The sequence below is a fragment of the Temnothorax longispinosus genome, chromosome 11 (genome assembly GCF_030848805.1).
Source record: "Temnothorax longispinosus isolate EJ_2023e chromosome 11, Tlon_JGU_v1, whole genome shotgun sequence".
NCBI lineage: Eukaryota > Metazoa > Arthropoda > Insecta > Hymenoptera > Formicidae > Temnothorax > Temnothorax longispinosus.
Window position 1 is genome coordinate 8,034,119 of NC_092368.1, and position 20,279 is coordinate 8,054,397.

General features: G+C 37.2%; 3 protein-coding genes across 5 annotated transcripts; 1 reads left to right on the plus strand and 2 right to left on the minus strand.

Annotated features, from left to right (window-relative positions):
* The first annotated feature begins 5,421 nt into the window (after positions 1–5,421).
* LOC139821488 (sesquipedalian-1) lies at positions 5,422–7,179 on the plus strand. The gene is made up of 2 exons (XM_071792528.1): positions 5,422–6,241; positions 6,423–7,179. The coding sequence occupies exons 1-2, from the start codon at positions 5,948–5,950 to the stop codon at positions 6,774–6,776; spliced, it is 648 nt and encodes a 215-aa protein (XP_071648629.1). The 5' UTR covers positions 5,422–5,947; the 3' UTR covers positions 6,777–7,179.
* A 125-nt stretch (positions 7,180–7,304) lies between these two features.
* Positions 7,305–15,574, minus strand: Hob (bridge-like lipid transfer protein family member hobbit). 3 transcript variants are annotated; one of them, XM_071792525.1, is made up of 15 exons: positions 15,254–15,574; positions 15,056–15,182; positions 14,786–14,977; positions 14,424–14,675; positions 14,060–14,224; positions 13,761–13,973; positions 13,422–13,683; positions 13,127–13,349; positions 12,920–13,038; positions 12,536–12,856; positions 9,883–12,429; positions 9,285–9,529; positions 8,153–9,209; positions 7,851–8,068; positions 7,305–7,755 (listed from the first exon to the last, which is right to left on the minus strand). In XM_071792525.1, the coding sequence occupies exons 1-15, from the start codon at positions 15,310–15,312 to the stop codon at positions 7,471–7,473; spliced, it is 6,285 nt and encodes a 2,094-aa protein (XP_071648626.1). In that variant the 5' UTR covers positions 15,313–15,574; the 3' UTR covers positions 7,305–7,470. The 3 variants fall into 3 exon arrangements, with proteins under 3 accessions (XP_071648626.1, XP_071648627.1, XP_071648628.1); XM_071792526.1 differs by lacking the exon at positions 15,254–15,574 and having other exon boundaries at positions 14,863–14,977; positions 15,056–15,201; XM_071792527.1 differs by lacking the exons at positions 14,786–14,977; positions 15,056–15,182; positions 15,254–15,574 and having other exon boundaries at positions 14,304–14,444.
* Positions 15,575–16,487: 913 nt separating this feature from the next.
* On the minus strand, positions 16,488–19,567 carry Nd-23 (NADH dehydrogenase (ubiquinone) 23 kDa subunit). The gene is made up of 4 exons (XM_071792530.1): positions 19,357–19,567; positions 18,716–18,971; positions 16,853–17,045; positions 16,488–16,755 (listed from the first exon to the last, which is right to left on the minus strand). The coding sequence occupies exons 1-4, from the start codon at positions 19,397–19,399 to the stop codon at positions 16,624–16,626; spliced, it is 624 nt and encodes a 207-aa protein (XP_071648631.1). The 5' UTR covers positions 19,400–19,567; the 3' UTR covers positions 16,488–16,623.
* Positions 19,568–20,279: the final 712 nt, after the last annotated feature.

Here is a 20,279-nt window from a genome sequence, read left to right on the forward strand (position 1 = left end):
ACACCGCACGCAATAAACCTTCATTCAGACGAAACAGAACAGACCGTAGATCCTTTACCTGTTGAATATATACATATAGCTTTCTCTTTGTAAAATTTTCTCTTGTGCTGTTCGAACTCCCTATATATATTTCCTATATGTTAGTCTCGATGAAACACCCAAATTCCTGTACTCGCTCCACGATCTACTTCTCTACTGATCGACTTTTCATCAAGTAATTAAACCGGCAAGCATTATCTGAAAAGAGCGCCTTGCACTGCGTGCGCGCCGTCCCGCTGTGAGGGCCGATCAGAATTTTATTCTGATTGGCCCTGTGTAGCCACGTGACCGGCATAGCTAATGAGGTACGACGCTGCGCGTCACGTGACTTTCAAAAGCGCGGGCTCGGCCGCGTGGAAGGCCAACAGTTTGATTTTTCGTAGAATGCGGACTGAGACGATATTACAGATAAGCTCGAACTCGTCGGAATGCGCCGACGAAATAGAGCCGCATGGGAAACTACGCGATGCGACAATTTAACCGTATTGCGTTTGCCGAAGCAACAAAAGCGATCAAATATCTCTGCGTTCGAATTTAAGCTCGAATTATATCGAGATTAAGTGTTCGGCTAAAACTAGAGGCCTATAAATAAATCAGAGAGTCGTCATTGAAGGGTATAGCAGGCTATATATATAGTCTGATTGGCTGCCTAAATCACACAATCATAGCACTATTTTGTTTCTTTACTGCACTTGTGAGAATGATAAAACAGCGCACTTACTTATAAAATAAATGTGTAAATGTAATGTATAAAAATTCACTCTTGGTCAACATGTAGGCCTTTACATTTAAAAAGTTTTTTACATTAAAAGGAATTTACTTTAGCATAATAATATTTAAACTAATATTGAATTATTATTATGCAAATTTAAATATTATGCTAAAGTTAATTCTTTCTAATGTAAGAAAGATCATGTAGGCTGTCGGTCAAGCGAATGCATACAGTATAACGAGTATAATGTTATTCGATAAAAGGGTGGTCACCCTTAAATCCTCAAACAATCTCACTTTTGTTTTGGATGCGAGTGTAACATATTTTTTTCAAAATTTTTGAATGAAATTTGCAATTATCTGGGCATTTTTTAAATTTTTGTTTCAAATACAGGGGGTGGTTTACCCCCTAAATTTTTGATCGTATGAAAATGGGATCAGAAATAAGTTAAAAGCAGCACTTTGAAAGATAAATTTATTTATTTTAACTCATCATAAACTTTATAAAACAAAAATAATTATAAAATAATAGACAATAACATTTTATATTATACAAGTGATATATAGATATACAGAGTATACTCTATTTATTATTATTTTAATAATTCTTTATTGCCTCTCAAAAATAAATTTTATTTATTTCAGCTCATAAATTTTATAAAATAAAAATAAAAAATTGAAAAACTTATAAAATGAAAAAATGTTTTGGCGATCGATAAGTGTATATGTACGTACAAGATCGATACGTAGACGCACTGCTGTTGAGGATATATAGCGACAATAAGGAATAAAATATGTATAGTAATTACATAAATACATTTAAATACAAGATACATTTAGATTAAATAATTAATTACAAAATTCAAGATACCTACTTGATTATTCGGTATTTAAATACTAGGCTGTATTTAAATAAGATGCATCTAAATATGAATCTCAGAAACGTATCTGCCCAATCCTGCTCATTCATTAATGGATATCGATTTTCTTAAAACTGGTGCCAAAATTTTTCTAATTTTTCGGTGATGGCAACGATGGGTTTAATTTTTCATTAATATTTTCAATAATATTTTCTTGAAACCGGTACCAAGCAGTATTATTTTTGCAAATATTTTGTGCCGTATGCTTGTTGCCTGCGTGTTGCTTCAATTATCGGTATACTCGAAATCGTTAAAGACAAATATACAAGTTGCCAGCATCATAAACAGTCACAGATTTGCGCGATTTTACTCACAAGGAAACTTCGCGAACTCGAAAATTCTGATTTTAATAAAACTTCCCACACATGTAGGGGGAGTAAAAAGATGAATTTAGATATTTTTTGTAGCTGCCCAAAAAGGTTTTAAGGACGTTCTCCGGTCCTTACACTAGAGAAAATCGATTTTCTTAGGATTTTCTTGAAACTGTGAATATACGTTAATTTAGGTGTGCTTTATGCGTGGTATAAATTTCAGTACCTCTTCCGGGATAAAAAATAAAGATACTGAGCCTCAAAGTTTCAAAAAAAAAATTTTTTTAATTTAATTTTTTTTAGTTTTGGCATTTTTTCCTTATAGAACTCGACGAGAGGAGCAACTTTGGTCCTCTTGGTCAACCTCGTATCTCTTACCGTTTGGCCTGGAAAACCTTTTCATTAGTAAAAGTTGAAACTTTGAGGCTCAGTATCTTTATTTTTTATCCCGGAAGAGGTACTGAAATTTATACCACGCATAAAGCACACCTAAATTAACGTATATTCACAGTTTCAAGAAAATCCTAAGAAAATCGATTTTCTCTAGTATAAGAACCGGAGAACGTCCTTAAGGGGTGAAACCACTCCTCATATGTAGAGCGGCTTTTTGCTTTTCTCGATATATTTCGAAAAGTATTCAAGATATCAAAAAATGTTTCAAATAAAAGTTTTATGGTAAAATCTCCTCTATTCAACAACATTAATATAATATTTTTTAAAAATAATTTTTGTTAAAAAATTTTATTTATGTGGTTAAATAGAGATGTTTTTACCATAAAACTTTTATTTGAAACATTTTTTTATATCTCGAATACTTTTCGAAATATATCGAGAAAAGCAAAAAGCCGCTCTACATATGAGGGGTGGTTTCACCCCTTAAAACCGTTTTTGGGCAGCTACAAAAAATATCTAAATTCATCTTTTTAATCCCCCTACATGTGTGGGAAGTTTTATTAAAATCAGAATTTTCGAGTTCGCGAGGTTTCCTTGTCAGACACGCTTGGCATATATCACTGTGTGAGTTTATTGATTGGTAGCGGTTTTCTTATTCAATTTCTAAAAAAAAATGATTAGTCCCATACAGCATGGAATATGCAAGAAATGTGCTGTAAACAATTTATAAATATTTTAATATTCCACGGGTCATTCAGAATATTCTGTAGAAGTTCTATAAATATTCCATGAAATTTTGTCTATTCGGAATATACATAGAATATTCTGCAAATATTCTAATAAATATAGTACATTTAAAAAATGTATAGAATGTTCTGTAAATATTTTAACAAATATAGAATATTTGGAATATTTACGGAACATTTTGTTAATATTCTTAAACATTATACATTATACATTATACATTTATAGCATGTGCTATGAGAGTATTCTGAAAAACTTTTCTAGAATTGCTATGAATATTTCAATAATAATCTGTGAACATTGCAATGAACATGAAATATTCAGAATATTAATAGAATATTTTTTACATATTAGTAGAATATTTTTAACCCTTTTCGGTCACACTTCCCGAGATCCCGTATCGGTCACACTGGGTGAAATACACCCCCAGTGTTTGCACGTGTATAAAAAATTGTAGGTAACCTTAAAAAAAAAGAAAAAAATATCCTGTTGTAGTTTAAGTCTTCCTTAAAAAGACTGTATAGGTTTGATTTGTAAAAAATTAATTTAACATATGTAAAAAAATTGTTGAAAAAAAAGTCGGAAAAGTGACTTTTCACAAAAACTGTAATGTAACTTTTTCAATTTTTAGATATTTTAATTTTTCAAACGGTTTTTTCATCCTCAGATGACGCACTTTTCACTAATTATTGCAGTTTATGCGGCCGTTCCAAAAGTATATTGATTTTGAGGTTATGAAGGTGCGATTTTTTGCGGAAAAAAATGCCGAGAGAGAACTAACGGGCCGAAAAATATACCACCGACGGGGATCGATACTTGAAGGTCCCAACTACCTGTAGATGGCGGCAAAAGGCCCATTTCCATTTGGTTTACTGGGTCGTTTTCAAAGTAAAAAATCGCTGGGGTGTATTTTACATAGTGTGACCGAAAAGGGTTAAAATAATCTATAAACATTTTAGGAAAAATATTAAAAATAAATAGCTTTCGTAGTTCGCCAGTGATAAATAAATATATTTCAGTTTCTCGACTTAACTGGCAAAGTTTCGTACATCAAATTTCGCACGACGTTTCGGCCCTTGATTTGGGCCCTTATCAAGTGGCTGTAATAACGTAACGCAATTTCAGGGGAAGTAATAAATTACAAGAATACAAGACTTAAATAAATTAATCATACCTAAATCATCTATAAGACTCGTCGTAAAACATCACAAGACATCCGTAATATGAAGTTGTTCCAGAAAAATCATAAAGCTAAAAATAGTGCATGTTAGTAGTGATAAAATGTAAATGTTCCTAAAAATATTAAAAACATTCTAATTATTCTATAGGAATATTTAAAAAATATTTTGGAACATTATATAAATATTCTGGATATATATATATATATATATATATATATATATATATATATATAATAAAAACTTTTTAGAAATTTTTCTGCAATATTTATAGAATATTTCGTGATTTTCTTGAAGTATCTACAATATGTTATGCATATTTCAAGCATTCACCCGACATTGAGAAATATTATATCATATATCCAATTCAAAATTTTATTACTCTTTTTAAACTGAATTTGTTTCTTAAGATGATTTTTGAAAAATTATATATTTGCGCTGGTTATGACATATGTAGAGTATATATATAACGCTTACATCAAATTAAGAAGTAGTCTACCACGTAAGGCAGTTGGCTCACGATGCAGAGGTCCCGAGGTCCCGAGTTCGAATCCCACAAAGGTAAGTGTGTTTTTCAAATACGAGAAAATATTTATAATTATAGACTGCATCTTAAGAAACAAATTTAGTTAAAAAATAGTAATAAAATTTCAAAATAAATAATTTTTTTTATGTCGGGTGAATATTAAATGTATACAGAATATGCGATATCCCATTTTTAATGTTCCTAAAATAATCTATAAATGTTCTATAAATATATTTTGCATATATAAAAAAATTATGGATTATAGGGAAATATTTATAAAACATTTGTAGATTATTTGAGAATATTTACAGAAATTTCTAAGGACATTCAAAGCGGGACATTACACGTTCTTTGCACATTTATAGATCATTCATAGAAAATTCATGAATATTCTAAAGAATATTTATAGAACATTCATGGAATATTTTATGCTATATGAGGTGTGTTGTGTTGATAACTGCACAAATAAAGGAGTGCACAGATTTCCAAAGAATGAGGGGAAAAGAAAACTTTGGGAGAATGCACTACTTCAAAATCGGTATTATACTGCAATTTGAAATTTGCCCCTAATAACCATCAGACACAGTGGCTCTGCTATGCGGGAGCAAAAGGCAGCGAGAATCCTCATTAATAAGGTAAAATGAAGCGTAAACAAACTTGAGTGTCAAATTTTGAAAAAGAAGAAGAATATAAAACAGGCTATTCTTGAGTGTACTACCAGGATTGTGATTTTTTTCTGACATAATTTTCGTGACGCGGTATTTGCGCGACGTATAAACGCATAATACGTATTACATACATATGTGCACCTACGATGGTGAAGTATCTCGTAATATCCTTGTCGAATTTCTTCTCGAAATGAAGAAATGATAGTACGTAATATAACCTGATAACCTGATACAATGTTTATCCTTATCAATGATATGTCAAAACTTATACCCGACATTTTCTATGCATAAGCATAGCTGCGATATTACATTCTTCTAATGAAGGAGAAGACGTAGTGCGCCTACGTGAACCCACATAACCTCTCGTGCCACAGTAGGTTCTACAACGCAATTTGACATCGCCAGTTACGAGAAAATCGTAGATCGGGAGTACAACAAGAGTAAGTTGCTAAAAACCATGAAAATCAATGAGAAAAATATGGTTGCGTTCGCGACCTCTGCGACGCCGGTAGATCGCGAAGGTTGGTTGAATAAACGCGGAGAGATCAATCGCGGATATCAGAGGCGATGGTTCGTACTCAAAGGAAATATATTATTCTATTTCGATCGTCGCGGTGATAAAGAGCCGGTGGGCATGATCGTGCTTGAGGGCTGTACGATCGAACTGGCGGAGGACGAGGAGCAGTTTGGCTTCAAGATAGTTTTTCACGGGCCGAACAACAGAAGTTATGTTTTAGCGGCAGAGTCTCAGGTAAATAGACGTTTATAATGCCTACTGTACTTGCTCTTGTGTTTAGGCTGCGTTTCGATATTCACTACCAGTACTGAAAATTTATAGTTTAGGTCACATATACCATAGATTTTCAGTACTGAAAGTGAATATCAAAATGCAGCCTTAGTAAACACGGTTAACGAGGAACAATGGTATCTAGGAATCTATGGAACAATGGATGAAGGCATTGGCGTGTGCCAGTTACGATTATATGAAACTTATGGTAACAGAACTGCAACGTCAGTTGGATGCTGTGGAAGAGGAAACAGCATCCACTCCAATTCAACAATCTCCTAAGGCTCCGCCGAGACAGCGGCATAATCCCTTCAATAAGCCAGACTCCCATCATCGTTCTCAGAGCGTCAGGTCGGCGCCTGGTAGGACGGAAAACGTACCTCGGACTAGAATAACATTTCGTGAGCTCCATACAGCATATGGTAGGCGAATCTTGGCGGATCTAAATGCGTGGAGACACGCAAGGAAAAGTGCAGAGGCACCTTTAATAACTCTATAACTGCACATATTTTGCGTAGATAACATTGAACAAAGTACGCTTGAACATTGTATACAATCCATGAGAATTACTGGCCCAAGGAGTCAGCTATATGTTAACAGAATAGCTATATGTTAGCTATATGTCAGAATCGATAGGAAGTAATTTATGTTATATTGAGTGTGTATGTGTGTGTGTATGCATGTATGTATGTCGTGCGTGTACAAATGTAAAATTAATTTATTTAGATAAAAATAGATTGTTTTCGTAAAATGTAATTCTCTCTTCGCTTGTAATATTCTGTACAAAAATTTCCCGAACAATTTTTAATTCTTGGTAATATCTACGCTGAGATTATTATGATAGATATGAAATAATTGCGTGATAATAGAAAAAATAGCCACAAATAAAGTGATAAAAAGATTTTCAGATTTCTTATACATTTTTTTAAAAATTATTGCGATATCACATCTTTTTGCCATCATAAACGCTGTACGGAAAAGATGAAAATGCAGATGTTTCAATATTTTAAGACAATGTATATAGGTATATATACATTATATATATATATATATATATATGTTAAGTTTTACATCATAAGTTATTTGTACAATTTAATTTAGACGACAAAAACATGAATTTACAACGCGCGTAACGTTTATCAACACCACAATAAATAAATTACTATGATTACATAAGTCATCAGATGTACAAATTACTTAAATTTAAATACGCTCTTTTTTCTCGCGTCCCCAGGAAGATGTCTGGTACCTAACAAAAGGCGAGCCTTGTCTTCTTCCTGCGGCGTAGATTCTTCGGGTGGCCCCCTCGGTTTTATTTGCAATTTTTGTTTAATCGCTTGACTCAATATTACACGCCTGGAATCGCTCTTCATGGCTAGAAGCAGATCGAGCCACGTCCATGTCACATTATGGTATTCCAAAGTTGGTATGACCAGTGCAAAATCACGTACATCTTCAAGGTTTTTTTCCTTATTTCCCTGTAAAAATAGTGTTGAATCTTAAAGAATAATTCGCGAATAAAAGTAACGGATAGGATATTTAATTTTTATTTTTTCGATTCGTAAAGTATTACCTTGTACGATACGCGAACAGGTACTTCCGGTATCTTAATGTATATGAACAATTTGTTTTTGTCCGCTCTTTCCTTCATTTTCTCCACGTCGTCTCTTCTCTCGATGGGTACGTAAAAGGACGAATCACGTTGTGGCGCCGGTGCTTCCTCTATGCCTTCCGGATCCCTCTCAGGAAAACAAAACTTAAGCATAGTATTGAAAAACTTCTTCGTCAAACCTGAAGAAAAGCGAAACGATCCATGTACTATGTGACACCTAGCAAGGCTCCACAGTATATTCAACACAAGTTATAATAACTTACCTATCGTAAGAGGTACTACATTGATCTCAAAGTGTTCCTTCACGGAAATCCCTGCTACCGGCGCCTTTTCCCTGCAGAAGACCCGAAGAGCTCTTTGCCGGTCTACAGGCATGTTGCTCTGTAACTCTGTGGGTACAAGCACCTCCGTGTAAATCTGATTCGGCAATAAATTCGTCATCCGCACATATCCCAACTCTAGCAGATGCTCCACCGAGTCATCGGTCTTGCTAGTTTTCGTATAAAGAAAATTTGTTAGAATAAGATCGGCGATACCCAACTGACCGTCCGCATCCGTCAGTCTCCACTGTGCGTGTTTAAAGCAAATCTCGGCTACCCTGGCCACTGCGGCCGGCTTGTCCTTGAGCGTAGTCGACGCGGCCGCTGGAGCGGTGGTTTCCTTGTAACAACTCAACATAACGTCCAATTCTTCCGCCTTGTCGCTAAGTTGTTCCTTGCATTCGAATACGCTCGTTTCCAAACGTTCCATCTCAGTCAGTAATTCCGGACTAGACTCGTCGGCCAGCGCTTTCTGTACCAAATATGTCTCGCGTTCCAACCGTCTCAATTTCGCCACCAAGCCGCGCACCGTATTTTGTAATTGCTGTATCGGTCTCTTTTGATCCTCAACAGAATGCAGCTGCAGTTGGAATCTCATCCTTTGCAATCTCTCTGAAGCTTCCTTCCGTCTCGGTTCCACATATAGCAGCAAATTATTAACTATGTCCAATATCATCGCGTATTGCAATGAATTGGTGCAGACATCCAGATCATGGTGCATCAAGGTAAACGCGTCGGCCGCGGTTAGATCCTTCCTCTCCCATGGGCTGACCTCTTCTCCGGGCGGAGTCGGCACTTGATCCACAGAGCCCACATCCAAGGTCTGACCGTAACCGACGTAGAAGAATTCGCACTTACAACGAGACACTATACGTTGCAATTGATGCTGAGAGCCGCCGCCGCCTCCCACCGTCTGACTGACCACACCGCCGACGCTCTGACCAGATCCCACCAGAGCCGGGACGTCCGGCAAACCGGCTATGATGGTAGAATCTTTCTCCTAAAATGTAACACACCGTAACATACAGCTTGCTCCGCGAATTCACATACCACATTCACATTCTGACAAACGTACTTGTATGTTATCCAACGTCAGCCACATGATATTGTCATCGATATTGTCGTCGATGTTTGCGCTTACAGTAGCGTAGTACTGCATGCATTCTAACGAGCCGACCCAAGTTGTTTTCGAAACGAGAGATCGCTCCTTCCAAACCGGATGATGGACTCTCTGTAGTATTTCCGCTTTAGCCGCCGAGAGAATCACGTAGCCGCGGGTTTCGATGCCCTTCAACAGCACTTGGCTGTTTACCAAAGCAACTGAAAAGAATATAAATTTATGCAACACGTGCATGGAAAGTGCCCCATTACGCACGCTACGCGTGCATGATAGATCACTTTCCAGGCACTTGCCACATAAAATAGGGAGTGTAAGTCATGTGTAAAGATGAAAATTCCCGGGTGCGGTTACCGCACTCGCCTTCGGCTCGTGCGTAAACTCCGCACCCGGGAATTTTCATCTTACGACACTTGTTACACAAATAACTATTATTAAACTTTTGCTCGTTCTTGTCAAACGATACTTGTCAAGCGAAGTATATGATTCTTCGCTTCGCGCAAATTACCATTTACTGATGTCTACGAAGAGGATTTTTATGAAAAACGTTACGTACTTAGCCAGTTCTTATGCAAGACGTCGTCCTGGTGACATGCCGCTAGCCCGCGCAGTTGTTGTCCTCTAGTCTGCACCGACAGATCGTCGCTGAAGGCCACAGGTTTGTTCGCGGCCTCTGCTATCAGTTGCTGCAACATCTCCGCCGCCTCGCCTTGTTGCGGCTTCACGGAGGACGACGCCGTTACGACCTGCGTGGAGGTGCCTTGTTGATCGACTACGGTAGGTCTGGTAGCACGGTTCTTGTGCGGATTGAGCGTCGAGCTGTTGTCCCTGTGGAAACCTTTGAGCGCCGCGGTCGACAGATTCTTTTTCAGTTGCTGAGTCTTGATGAAGGAGTCAAAGAGAGCGAAAGCAACGTCACGATTGGTCTTCGTCCAGGCGCCGCGCAGATCGTGCACGACCAATCGATGAATTGGCGTGTCGCCGCTCACCCCGGCGACCATCGCCTCCCTGCCGTAGCTGACACGCGCCACGCTCAAGCAGTAACACTTCTCGACTGGCTGACGTAGCGATGCGCTCTCCATTTCGTCTTCTTGCAGAGCGCTCTTCAACCAAATTTCGGCATCGCTTAGCTCGCAGTTCATATACACGATGGACCATTCTGCCCGCGGTCGATGAATCAGCCCGTCGTCAATCGGATGTAATGCAAGATTGTGCTCCGAGCTGCAGGCGACTCGGCCGCCAGTCACCTCGAAGCCTCGCTGCATGGCGAACGACATCCAGTAATTAACGTGGAACCGATGGAAGGCCAGGGTCAGCCGGACTTTCCTGTAGTGTCTGCTGAGCTGTTTCTTCCTAGGCCGAATGTTTTTAAACAATGGGCCTTTCCTCGTGGGTCTCGTCGCGCCTGACAAAATTAATTTAAGATTCTCGAACCATCTCAATGTGCTGCCATAGAGCAGCGCCGTTGGCGCACTGGTCAATGTAGGCGAGCCAGTCGGTTTGGTCTCCAACGACAGGCTAACGTTCAGGTTCTGAGAGCGAAACGCCCTGAACGAGTCGTGCTCCTGATTACTAGAATATTCGGGCAACCGGTCCGGGGCGCAGGGTATAGCGGCATGATGATCACGCGGATCGCCTAGGCATACCCACGCTAGTTTAACGCTCAATCTGACGTTGGGCAAATGTAGTAACCGGCAATCGTCGTATTTACTAGCTGTACGTACGTATACGTCGAGATCGCCCTTAATAATGATCTTTCCTTGCGTCCAGTCGAGCTCCAGTCCGGTCCACGTGAGTTCCATCTCTTCCGTGGTGTTATACGGATCCAGAGAGCCGTGCAACAGTACCGTCAGCTGTTTTACACAGAGCGTCAGTCTGCCGTGAAGAGCCAGTCGCATCTTGTCCCAAAACGGCAACGGCGGGCTTGGATCCCTCGATGGATGGAGGATCTTCTCGAAACTGAGATTACATTGCGCTATCACCGGTTCCCAGCATGGACCGAACGCATATCTGAATTTGTCGATATCCCAATTGAGATCGTGATAATACTTGAGAGATGTCATTCCTCTTTCAACCACTATATCGTCCCATGGGGCGCCGATTTCAATTCTTACGGTCCTCTTCGCTCTCGGTGGTGCCAGAGCTTCCGCTCCAGCTAATCTGCCCCATACGTTCAGATTCTCCACCAGGAGCAGTGGCTGTGGGAAATCGCGAAGTTGGAGCTTCCACTCAGCGCATTTCAGACTGACCCCGCGGACCCACACGGTGTTGAATTCCAGACCGTCCTCGGGCCACGGTGTTTCCGAGTCCATCTCTCGAAGTGCTCTCACCGCTTTATCCGTACCATTTATGGACGGATCGGCCAGGGCTAATATCTCCAGGTCCAACATAGTCCATGCGAACAAACGAGTCCTCGCGGGGCCCGCCCGTTGCATCTGCTTCCATCTCTGCACATAGATCTCCGCGTTTTTCTTATTTAAGCTAGCGTATAATTCCTCGACCTTTCCTTGCGGTAGCAGTAAGTGTGCACGGCAAAGCTCTTGTACTTTAGCATCCAACATCGCCTGTCGTTTTAAGCTCTCTTTATATTCGTCCTCGAGCAGTTCGTAATTGTCGCGCAGACGTACCTCGAACGGATCGTCGCTCAGTTCGAACGTCCACTCCTTAATCTTGATGATCAAATCGCAGGGCAGGGACTCTCGTTTAGATATGCTTGAGGAATGGATCTCCTTCAACCACTTTCTGATGCTAAGCAATTCATTTTGTATCGCATTTGTAAATTGATGCTCATATGGAAAACAAATTTTGATGGAGTCGATGTTCAGCGACCAACACTCGTTCCAATCCAATACGAAACCCTCGTTGCTTTGCCTCTCCGCCCGCACTTCCGCGTTATCGGCTATTCTAATCAATTCGAAACCCTCAATCATAATTACATCAGCCATGTCTAGAGTAACTCGAACATAGGTGAGTCTCCATTCGCCCTGCGACCAACGCAGCTGATCGGACGTCAGTATCAGGAAATGTTTAGTAGAAATATCTATAGAGACGGTGATTCCACCTGTGGCTAGCAAGTCCAAAACGCGTTTCTTTTTTTGCACTTCTGGAAATAGAACAAATGTGATTATTCCACGTTAAGAGTCATTATATTAAAATATTGACCGCAAATTAATTCATAATTAACTAATTCAACGATATGGGTTTATTACCTTCGATACGAGTCGCGCTCGTTTCTTTTTTGACAATAGATCTAAAATCTTCAGACTCCACCCAAAATTGCAGTAGACGAAGATGTAAATTAGGACTCCATGCTAGATTAGTACCGTCGAGACTAATGTTCACGGCGTCAGAACTAATCGCAGCTTTGCACTTTCGTATTGCCAAAAACGGATGCGTCAAGGCTTGCGCGTGTTGACACATAATCGGCTCGTTCTTGTTGAGAGTTATCGCGCTCATACCTTCCGCTACGCCTACGAATCGCTTTGCGTTTTGTTCCACAGTCGCTATGTCCAAACGCATCATTATAGACACTAAAACAGATACGCGTAATGTGAAAAAATTTTTTCGGTAGCGTGACGGTATTAGATACTTACGCTCGTTTTCCGCGATAAAGAATAGATTACAGTTTGTCACTTTAAGATTCAATTGAATAGAATTACGTAATTTCGTATCCTTCTTTTTTACCATTGGTTGCCGACACTTTTTGTAGCACCTACCATAATTTTTTTGCGATTATCTCATTTACGTTACATTTTCCGTTCTATAGTATTAATATATCGCATAAATGATTTTATTATTACTTATAAGCTTGCTCGAGAAATTTCGCGAGCTCTAAACTCCATTCCGTTACAAGAGCATCGACTGCGACTCCTATGGCGTTGCTACGAGTTGTTGCTAACAATACTCCAATGGAAAGTGGGCTGCCCCATTGATGAGAAGTTTCGGAGAGGTTGCTATTGGCGCCATTTAATGCACAATATAACGATTCAATGACCAATTCTGTATTTAGATTTTTGGCTTTGTCTATCACAGAAAACGTATCATAGAAATTAACGATTCATAATTGAGGAAAAAGAAAAAAAAAGTATAGCCCACCTGTAAACGAATTCAAGGCAAATTTCATATGTGCAACACCACAAGATGCCTCCTGTACATCTGGTAATTTTATATTCAACGAAGAATCATACAGCTCGGCATTTAATGTTATCTCAAAGTTTGGTAATCTATCTTTCAACGATATGCTGCTAACAGGTTTTGAAATGTCATTGTCATTATTATACAATTCCCAGTCCTTGTGATCATACATCATCGAAAGATTATTCAGTTGTACGTCAACGCACAAAACATTCTCCTCCATCTGTACAAAATTGAGCAAGTCATTAAAAATTATCCATTCTTATCGTTGAAATTCGCTAATGTATTCTTAACTTTTACCTTTGTATCGATCGACAACGAGTGTAGAGTTAAAATAGGAAGCTTTCCACGGACGCACAGACCATCTAGGCCTACAGTAAAATTCAATCGCGTCCTATTAGCTTCAAACTTTGCATGAACCTGAAGACTTTTTAAGGTGCCCTCCAAACCCATCATACTACTATCCTCTCTACCAGCTATTATCAACGAATTACCGACTTTCAATGTAAAATCCTACAAGTGTAACAGAATAACAAAAGTAGTACAAGTAATTACAGCAATACCTGTTATTATTGTTTACCTACAATCAGGAGACTTACTTTTGGCAAAATAGGAGCTATTCTAGTCATTAAGTTATTGGATGAATTACTATGTACATTGCTGCATGTACAAGCTGTAGTACTTAGTGAACTTCTATCTCTCAGGAACTGAACGAGACCTGCACCACCTGAACCTTCAGTTTGCGTCACTCCAATACATAATGTCTATAAATCAGATCCCACTTGATTCCTTTTGAAAACGGTCGATATAATCAGATTTACTTATTAAAAATCTATTTATTACCATAAGGCTACCATAACGTAGAGTTTATTCATAATTTTAGGTAACAATTGTTAAAACACATTATATAATTTTCCTTCATCGATTTTTAAGTATCAACGCGAGAAACTTTCGATGTTGTACCTCGACTGAAAGTTCTCCCTGAGCTTTAAACGTAGCTTCTACTGTTCCAGCAAATGTTACTTGAGAGAGACATGCGTCGGAAGCGTGTCGTAGTAATTTCATAGTTCCACCGACAATAGAGGCAGATGCTAACAGTGTGCGTGCACCATGTACAATACTGCCGTCCAAGCTTAGACTTTCTGCATTCCCATTCGCCAACCAGCCATTGCCAAGAGCCAGTACACTTATGTTCTCTACATGTACAGCCGTAAACTGAAATAAATCATTAATAGAGAGTCATCAATAAACATATAGTCTGTCTAACAAGTTTTATAACACATAGAAAAATGTGACAACTTGAAACCTTAGCTCTGCGCATGTACCTGGACACATTTTATTATAATTGGTGGTATTTTCTTGTTTCTAAAATCTAATAGTTCATTGGATTGCTTTAGCTTACACGTCGGTCCGACTGGGACATCCTTATTTATTCTGACGTCCCTCATAACAACAGCTAACAGTTTTGCTACATCGCTACTAAGTAAACTGCTACGTATGCTTATCTCTTCAATTTGCTGAAATTAAATATCCCTTTTTATTGTATCGCATTACATATAATTTGAATCATTCGTACAATGTCTTGAAAAACTCACCAATGTAAAGCCATTTTTAGTTACATTGACATCACGGAAGATAAAATAAGGTACAGATATATGGCCCACTCTCAAGTGAATTTTATAACGACGTTTCACTATCCATGCTAACAGCCTCGGTACCACTCTGTTGAACAGACGATTGTGACGTATTTTATTCTAAGATAATATTATCTTCATTTAAATCTCAACGCTTACCGAGTAAAGAAGCAGTAAAGGATTAAAAAGACTATGCAGAATGCAAGTAACCCAGTCATGCTTATTGATATATATAATTAAAAACAAATTGTTTCCTAACTAAAAATATATTCAACTTCCCAAGTAATATTACTGCGGGTGTAGTCGATATTTCACGCTTGCACACTATATATTTTCACAGTATTTATAACTGTTTATAACTAAAAAGGATCAGACAAGAGAGCTTTCAACAGTTTTATGAATGAAACAAGCATTTGCGCACCACAGCCGTGTCGTTTGGTGGCGCACTTTACAAACTATGTAATGAACTCTATCGGTAGTAGGTATGTACTACATTACATATACTAGCAACTTTAAATTCTGTCGATAACGTCTATATTGTGATGTCGGTAACTCTTGGTCCTGTTTTAGGTCTTGCACACAATAGAGCATATATTATATAGAAATAAGAATAAATATTTATTTAATATTTATTTAATATTTATTAATTACGAATCAAAATTAGAAATAATCATTAAACGTAACACACAATGGAAACGAATAAAATATAAGATATAAATAAAGGAATAATTTTATATTTACATATTCTAATATTTAAGCCTATACACAGTAGGGTCTCCGAGACCCTAGACCTATTTTCTTTTTACGCGTTTCTGTTTGTAGACCGCACTTTTTACCCGTATATCTCGGAGCTCTAATTCTATCGACTTTTATACATATATTATAGGCCCGTTCCTTGATCAATTCTCGATCGATTAAAAAAAAAAAATAAACTAAAATATATCCATTTTTACTGAAGTTACGATAACAAATGTGGATGGGGTCTCCGAGACCGCACAGTGTATAATACGTAGATAAAATAAGACTGTGTATACCTAGAGTTAATATCAAGAGACACGGTAGTGTTTCGCGCCAAGTACGCGCGGAGCGAGACGCACCGTGACTCATTTACGCGAACGCACGAGTTGCGAGTACCCGAGATTTTGAAATCTCTTTATATAACAGGAATATTCCTATATTTATACAGTCTAATATTTATTCTTATTCCTAATATGTGCTGTTATACACAGGATTTTAACTTCCAAAACCAGTGGAGACTCATAATAAATCTTCCAGATCTAGATTGACGTTAGGGAGGTTCAGTTTCATTCATCCTTTGAATACTCTATTATTATAAAATAAATATTACTATTAATGTTAAAAATAATTATATAATATTAAAAAAGTATCCACATTTAACTATACATCCTTTTATTTAATCTAAAATATTTCATATATTACATATGTAGCGGTAGGAATCTTCTTTAATATTCAATTCCTCATACCTTTTTACTTAATCATTAATTGCGACTACATTACATACACAATGCTTAACGATACAAATGATCAGCATGGATATTACTAGCAATTTCAGATTCCCATTTATCTCCATTATTTAAAAGCTTTTCCTTGTTGTACAGCATCTCCTCGTGAGTTTCAGTTGAAAATTCAAAGTTGGGACCCTGCACGTGTAAAACAATTCATTTATTAATTTTATAAAATTCCTTTCTTGTGTCACTCTTCTATCATTTTAACTCTTTGCTAACAATAAAATAATACCTCAACAATAGCATCTACCGGACAAGCCTCTTGGCAAAAACCGCAATAAATACATTTAGACATATCAATGTCATATCTTGTAGTCCGTCGAGATCCGTCTGCCCTTTCCTCCGCCTCGATTGTAATAGCTTGCGCAGGACATATCGCCTCACATAATTTACAAGCAATACATCTCTCTTCTCCAGAAGGATACCTGAAAGATCCCGCAAAAATCTAATTTATTATATTTATTTCTTTTCTTCATGTTGTAACGTTAACGCTTGTATCAAAATGTTTAAAAATTTTTGAAATATAAGCTATAATAAATTATATAACATCTTATTATAGTAGGGGAGCTAGCTCCATTTTTTCGTGATTATTTCGGTACTTATGAAACTTTTTGTGGTGATTCAGAATGTTATTCAATGATCAAAGATCCGGGGACTGACAAAAAAGTGGGGGGCTTTGGGTGGTATAGCCACCCACTTGTGCAAAAAAATTTTTTTTTTTAAGTCATTTCGGTATGTCAGTCATTTTGCACCATAATTCTTTGATATATATTCTATGACTATTTGCAAATTGACTGACAAAAAAGTGGGTCGCTTGTGGGTGTAGGGCCGCCCAAAAATGTCATTTTTTTCAAGTCATTTCGGTATGTCAGTCATTTTGCATCATAATTCTTTGATATATTCCATGACTATTAGCATAATTGACTGACAAAAAAGTGGGTCTCAAAACCCTCATAAAATATTGTAAATTCCACAGTTTGCGACTTGTGAATCTTTTCCTTCTACCATTGATGGTCATCAGAACTCATTTTAATTCTTATTGTCTTTTTATTATTCAAATAAATAATTAAAAGTACATCGTAAACTGAAGCCAATATCTTTTTTTATGGTTATTTATTATATAATTAAAACAAAAAAAGTAATGAAAAATGGCATTAAATCATCATCATAAAAAATAAATAATAAAACTAGGAATCTTTTTTTTCTTCTTCATCACAATCATTTAGGTCATCTTCATCCTCAGAAAGGTCGTCACTCGATTCTGTAACATTATTTAAAAATCATATGACAATAAGAATAAGAATTAAAATGAGTCCTGATGACCATCAATGGTAGAAGGAAAAGATTCATAAGTCATCGTAAACTGCGGAATTTACAATATTTTATGAGGGTTTTGAGACCCACTTTTTTGTCAGTCAATTATGCTAATAGTCATAGAATATATCAAAGAATTATGGTGCAAAATGACTGACATACCGAAATGACTTGAAAAAAAAAAAGACATTTTTGGGCGGCCCTACACCCACAAGCGACCCACTTTTTTGTCAGTCAATTTGCAAATAGTCATAGAATATATCAAAGAATTATGGTGCAAAATGACTGACATACCGAAATGACTTGAAAAAAAAATTTTTTTTGCACAAGTGGGTGGCTATACCACCCAAAGCCCCCCACTTTTTTGTCAGTCCCCGGAGGTTTGATCATTGAATAACATTCTGAATCACTACAAAAAGTTTCATAAATACCGAAATAATCACGAAAAAATGAAGCTAGCTCCCCTACTATTAATTATTATGAAAAAATATATATTAAGATATTAACATAAAATATCAATTTATCAAATTAATATCAAAATATATGTATCATATACAATATAATATATATAAAATAATGATACATAAAATATTAACAAAATTACTTACAGTTTTGGCTTACATATATATATATATATATATATATATATATATATATATATATATATATACACACACACACACACACACACACACACACACACACACACACACACACACACACACACACACACACACACACACGCACGCACACACGCACACACACACACACACACACATACCTTCTTAGTGCATGCTCTCCCCTAAACCTTGGACTCAGAGGCCCCTTTTCAAAAGGATAATTTATCGTCGCTGGCTCTCTAAACACCTGAGACAAAATGACTCCAAAGCCTCGAAAAATTTCAAGGAAAAACATATGCGTACTTGCAGCGTCCATAATATTTGTCCAGTTTTCATCTTTTTTCTCATTTACATAGTAATATTTGCTTCGACTCAAGTATGTGCTTACTCCCTTTGGAACCTTAAGAAATCTTGGAGCTGAAACATTTATAATTATCAAAATTATTATTACAATTCACTAGGGGACATCAAGGAAGTTCTTTTTGTTACTAATCGAGCAATTTTATGAATCATCAGTAGTATAATTATATATGTTAAAGGAAAAAATGAGGTAATAAAAATAGTAGGTAAGGAAGAGTTGTACGTAAATTATAATCATATATTGGTACATAACAAGCAATCTTTAAATTTAATAAATAATATCAAAGAATGTACTTTGTGTACGAGAATCAGCTAATACAACAGTTAAAGTAAAAGTGTAGCACTGCATCCTAATACAGACAAGAGGAAAAAAAGAGGGAACGGAAGGAGAAGAACACCATCAAGATCAGGTTTTGTTACAGAAATCATATGGATATCTTACCAAATTTCCCGGTTCGCACAAATATCTGTAAGGAGCCCATCATTATCACCCTCCAATTTTTTTAAAAGTCAACAAGCTTGACCATTCACGCTAGCTCGTCAATATGTTCTCTTTGAGGATACCTGTTAGCGAATATTAACAAAATCAACTAATAAACTGCGCAGTCTGCGCACACTAGCGCGGAACCATACCATCACATGCCCATGATGTAACTCTACAGATGTCGCCAGATGTCGCCAGATGTCGCCAGATGTCGCGTGTTCACGATGCACGGCTAGAGTCTCTAGAAAACTTGTATCTCTGGCCATTTCCCTAGACCTTTTTTCATTGGTTCAAGTTAGCAGAACCTACAATGGCATAACCAATCACAGCACAGTGTAAAGGCCTAAAGTAATAAGCGGGGAGCACACACTTCTGCACAACGCATAATAGTAAGCATAAGAAAACTGATTGGTCTATTTCCTTATGCACATGTGTATGGACCAATCAATTTTCTTATGCTTACGCATTATGCGTTGTGCAGAAGTGTGTGTCCGGGCCCATAATGTTGGCAAAAAGGAATTGGATCCGTATGAATCTAGTAACTAGTACGAAAAAAATGGGACGTGCCGCATTTTTTCATTCGAGCTTTTTATTTGAGTTTTGAGCTCCGGTAACTTAGCCGGTCAACTTCGACTTTATTAATTTTCATATTTTTTTATCGTTTGTTGGTCGTTTGTTGGTGATTGTTGGCCTAATTACAACGTTTGTTGGTTCTTAATTTTTTTTTTAATTTAAAAAGAAGAATTAGCATTAAGTTAGCCGGAAAAATTTTATTTTTAATTTCAAAAAAGCCTAATTGATGCGTAATCGTTTGCTGATGATTGTTGGTCTAATTTTAGCGTTTGTTGGTTTATTATTAGTCTTAAAAACGAAAAAAAAAA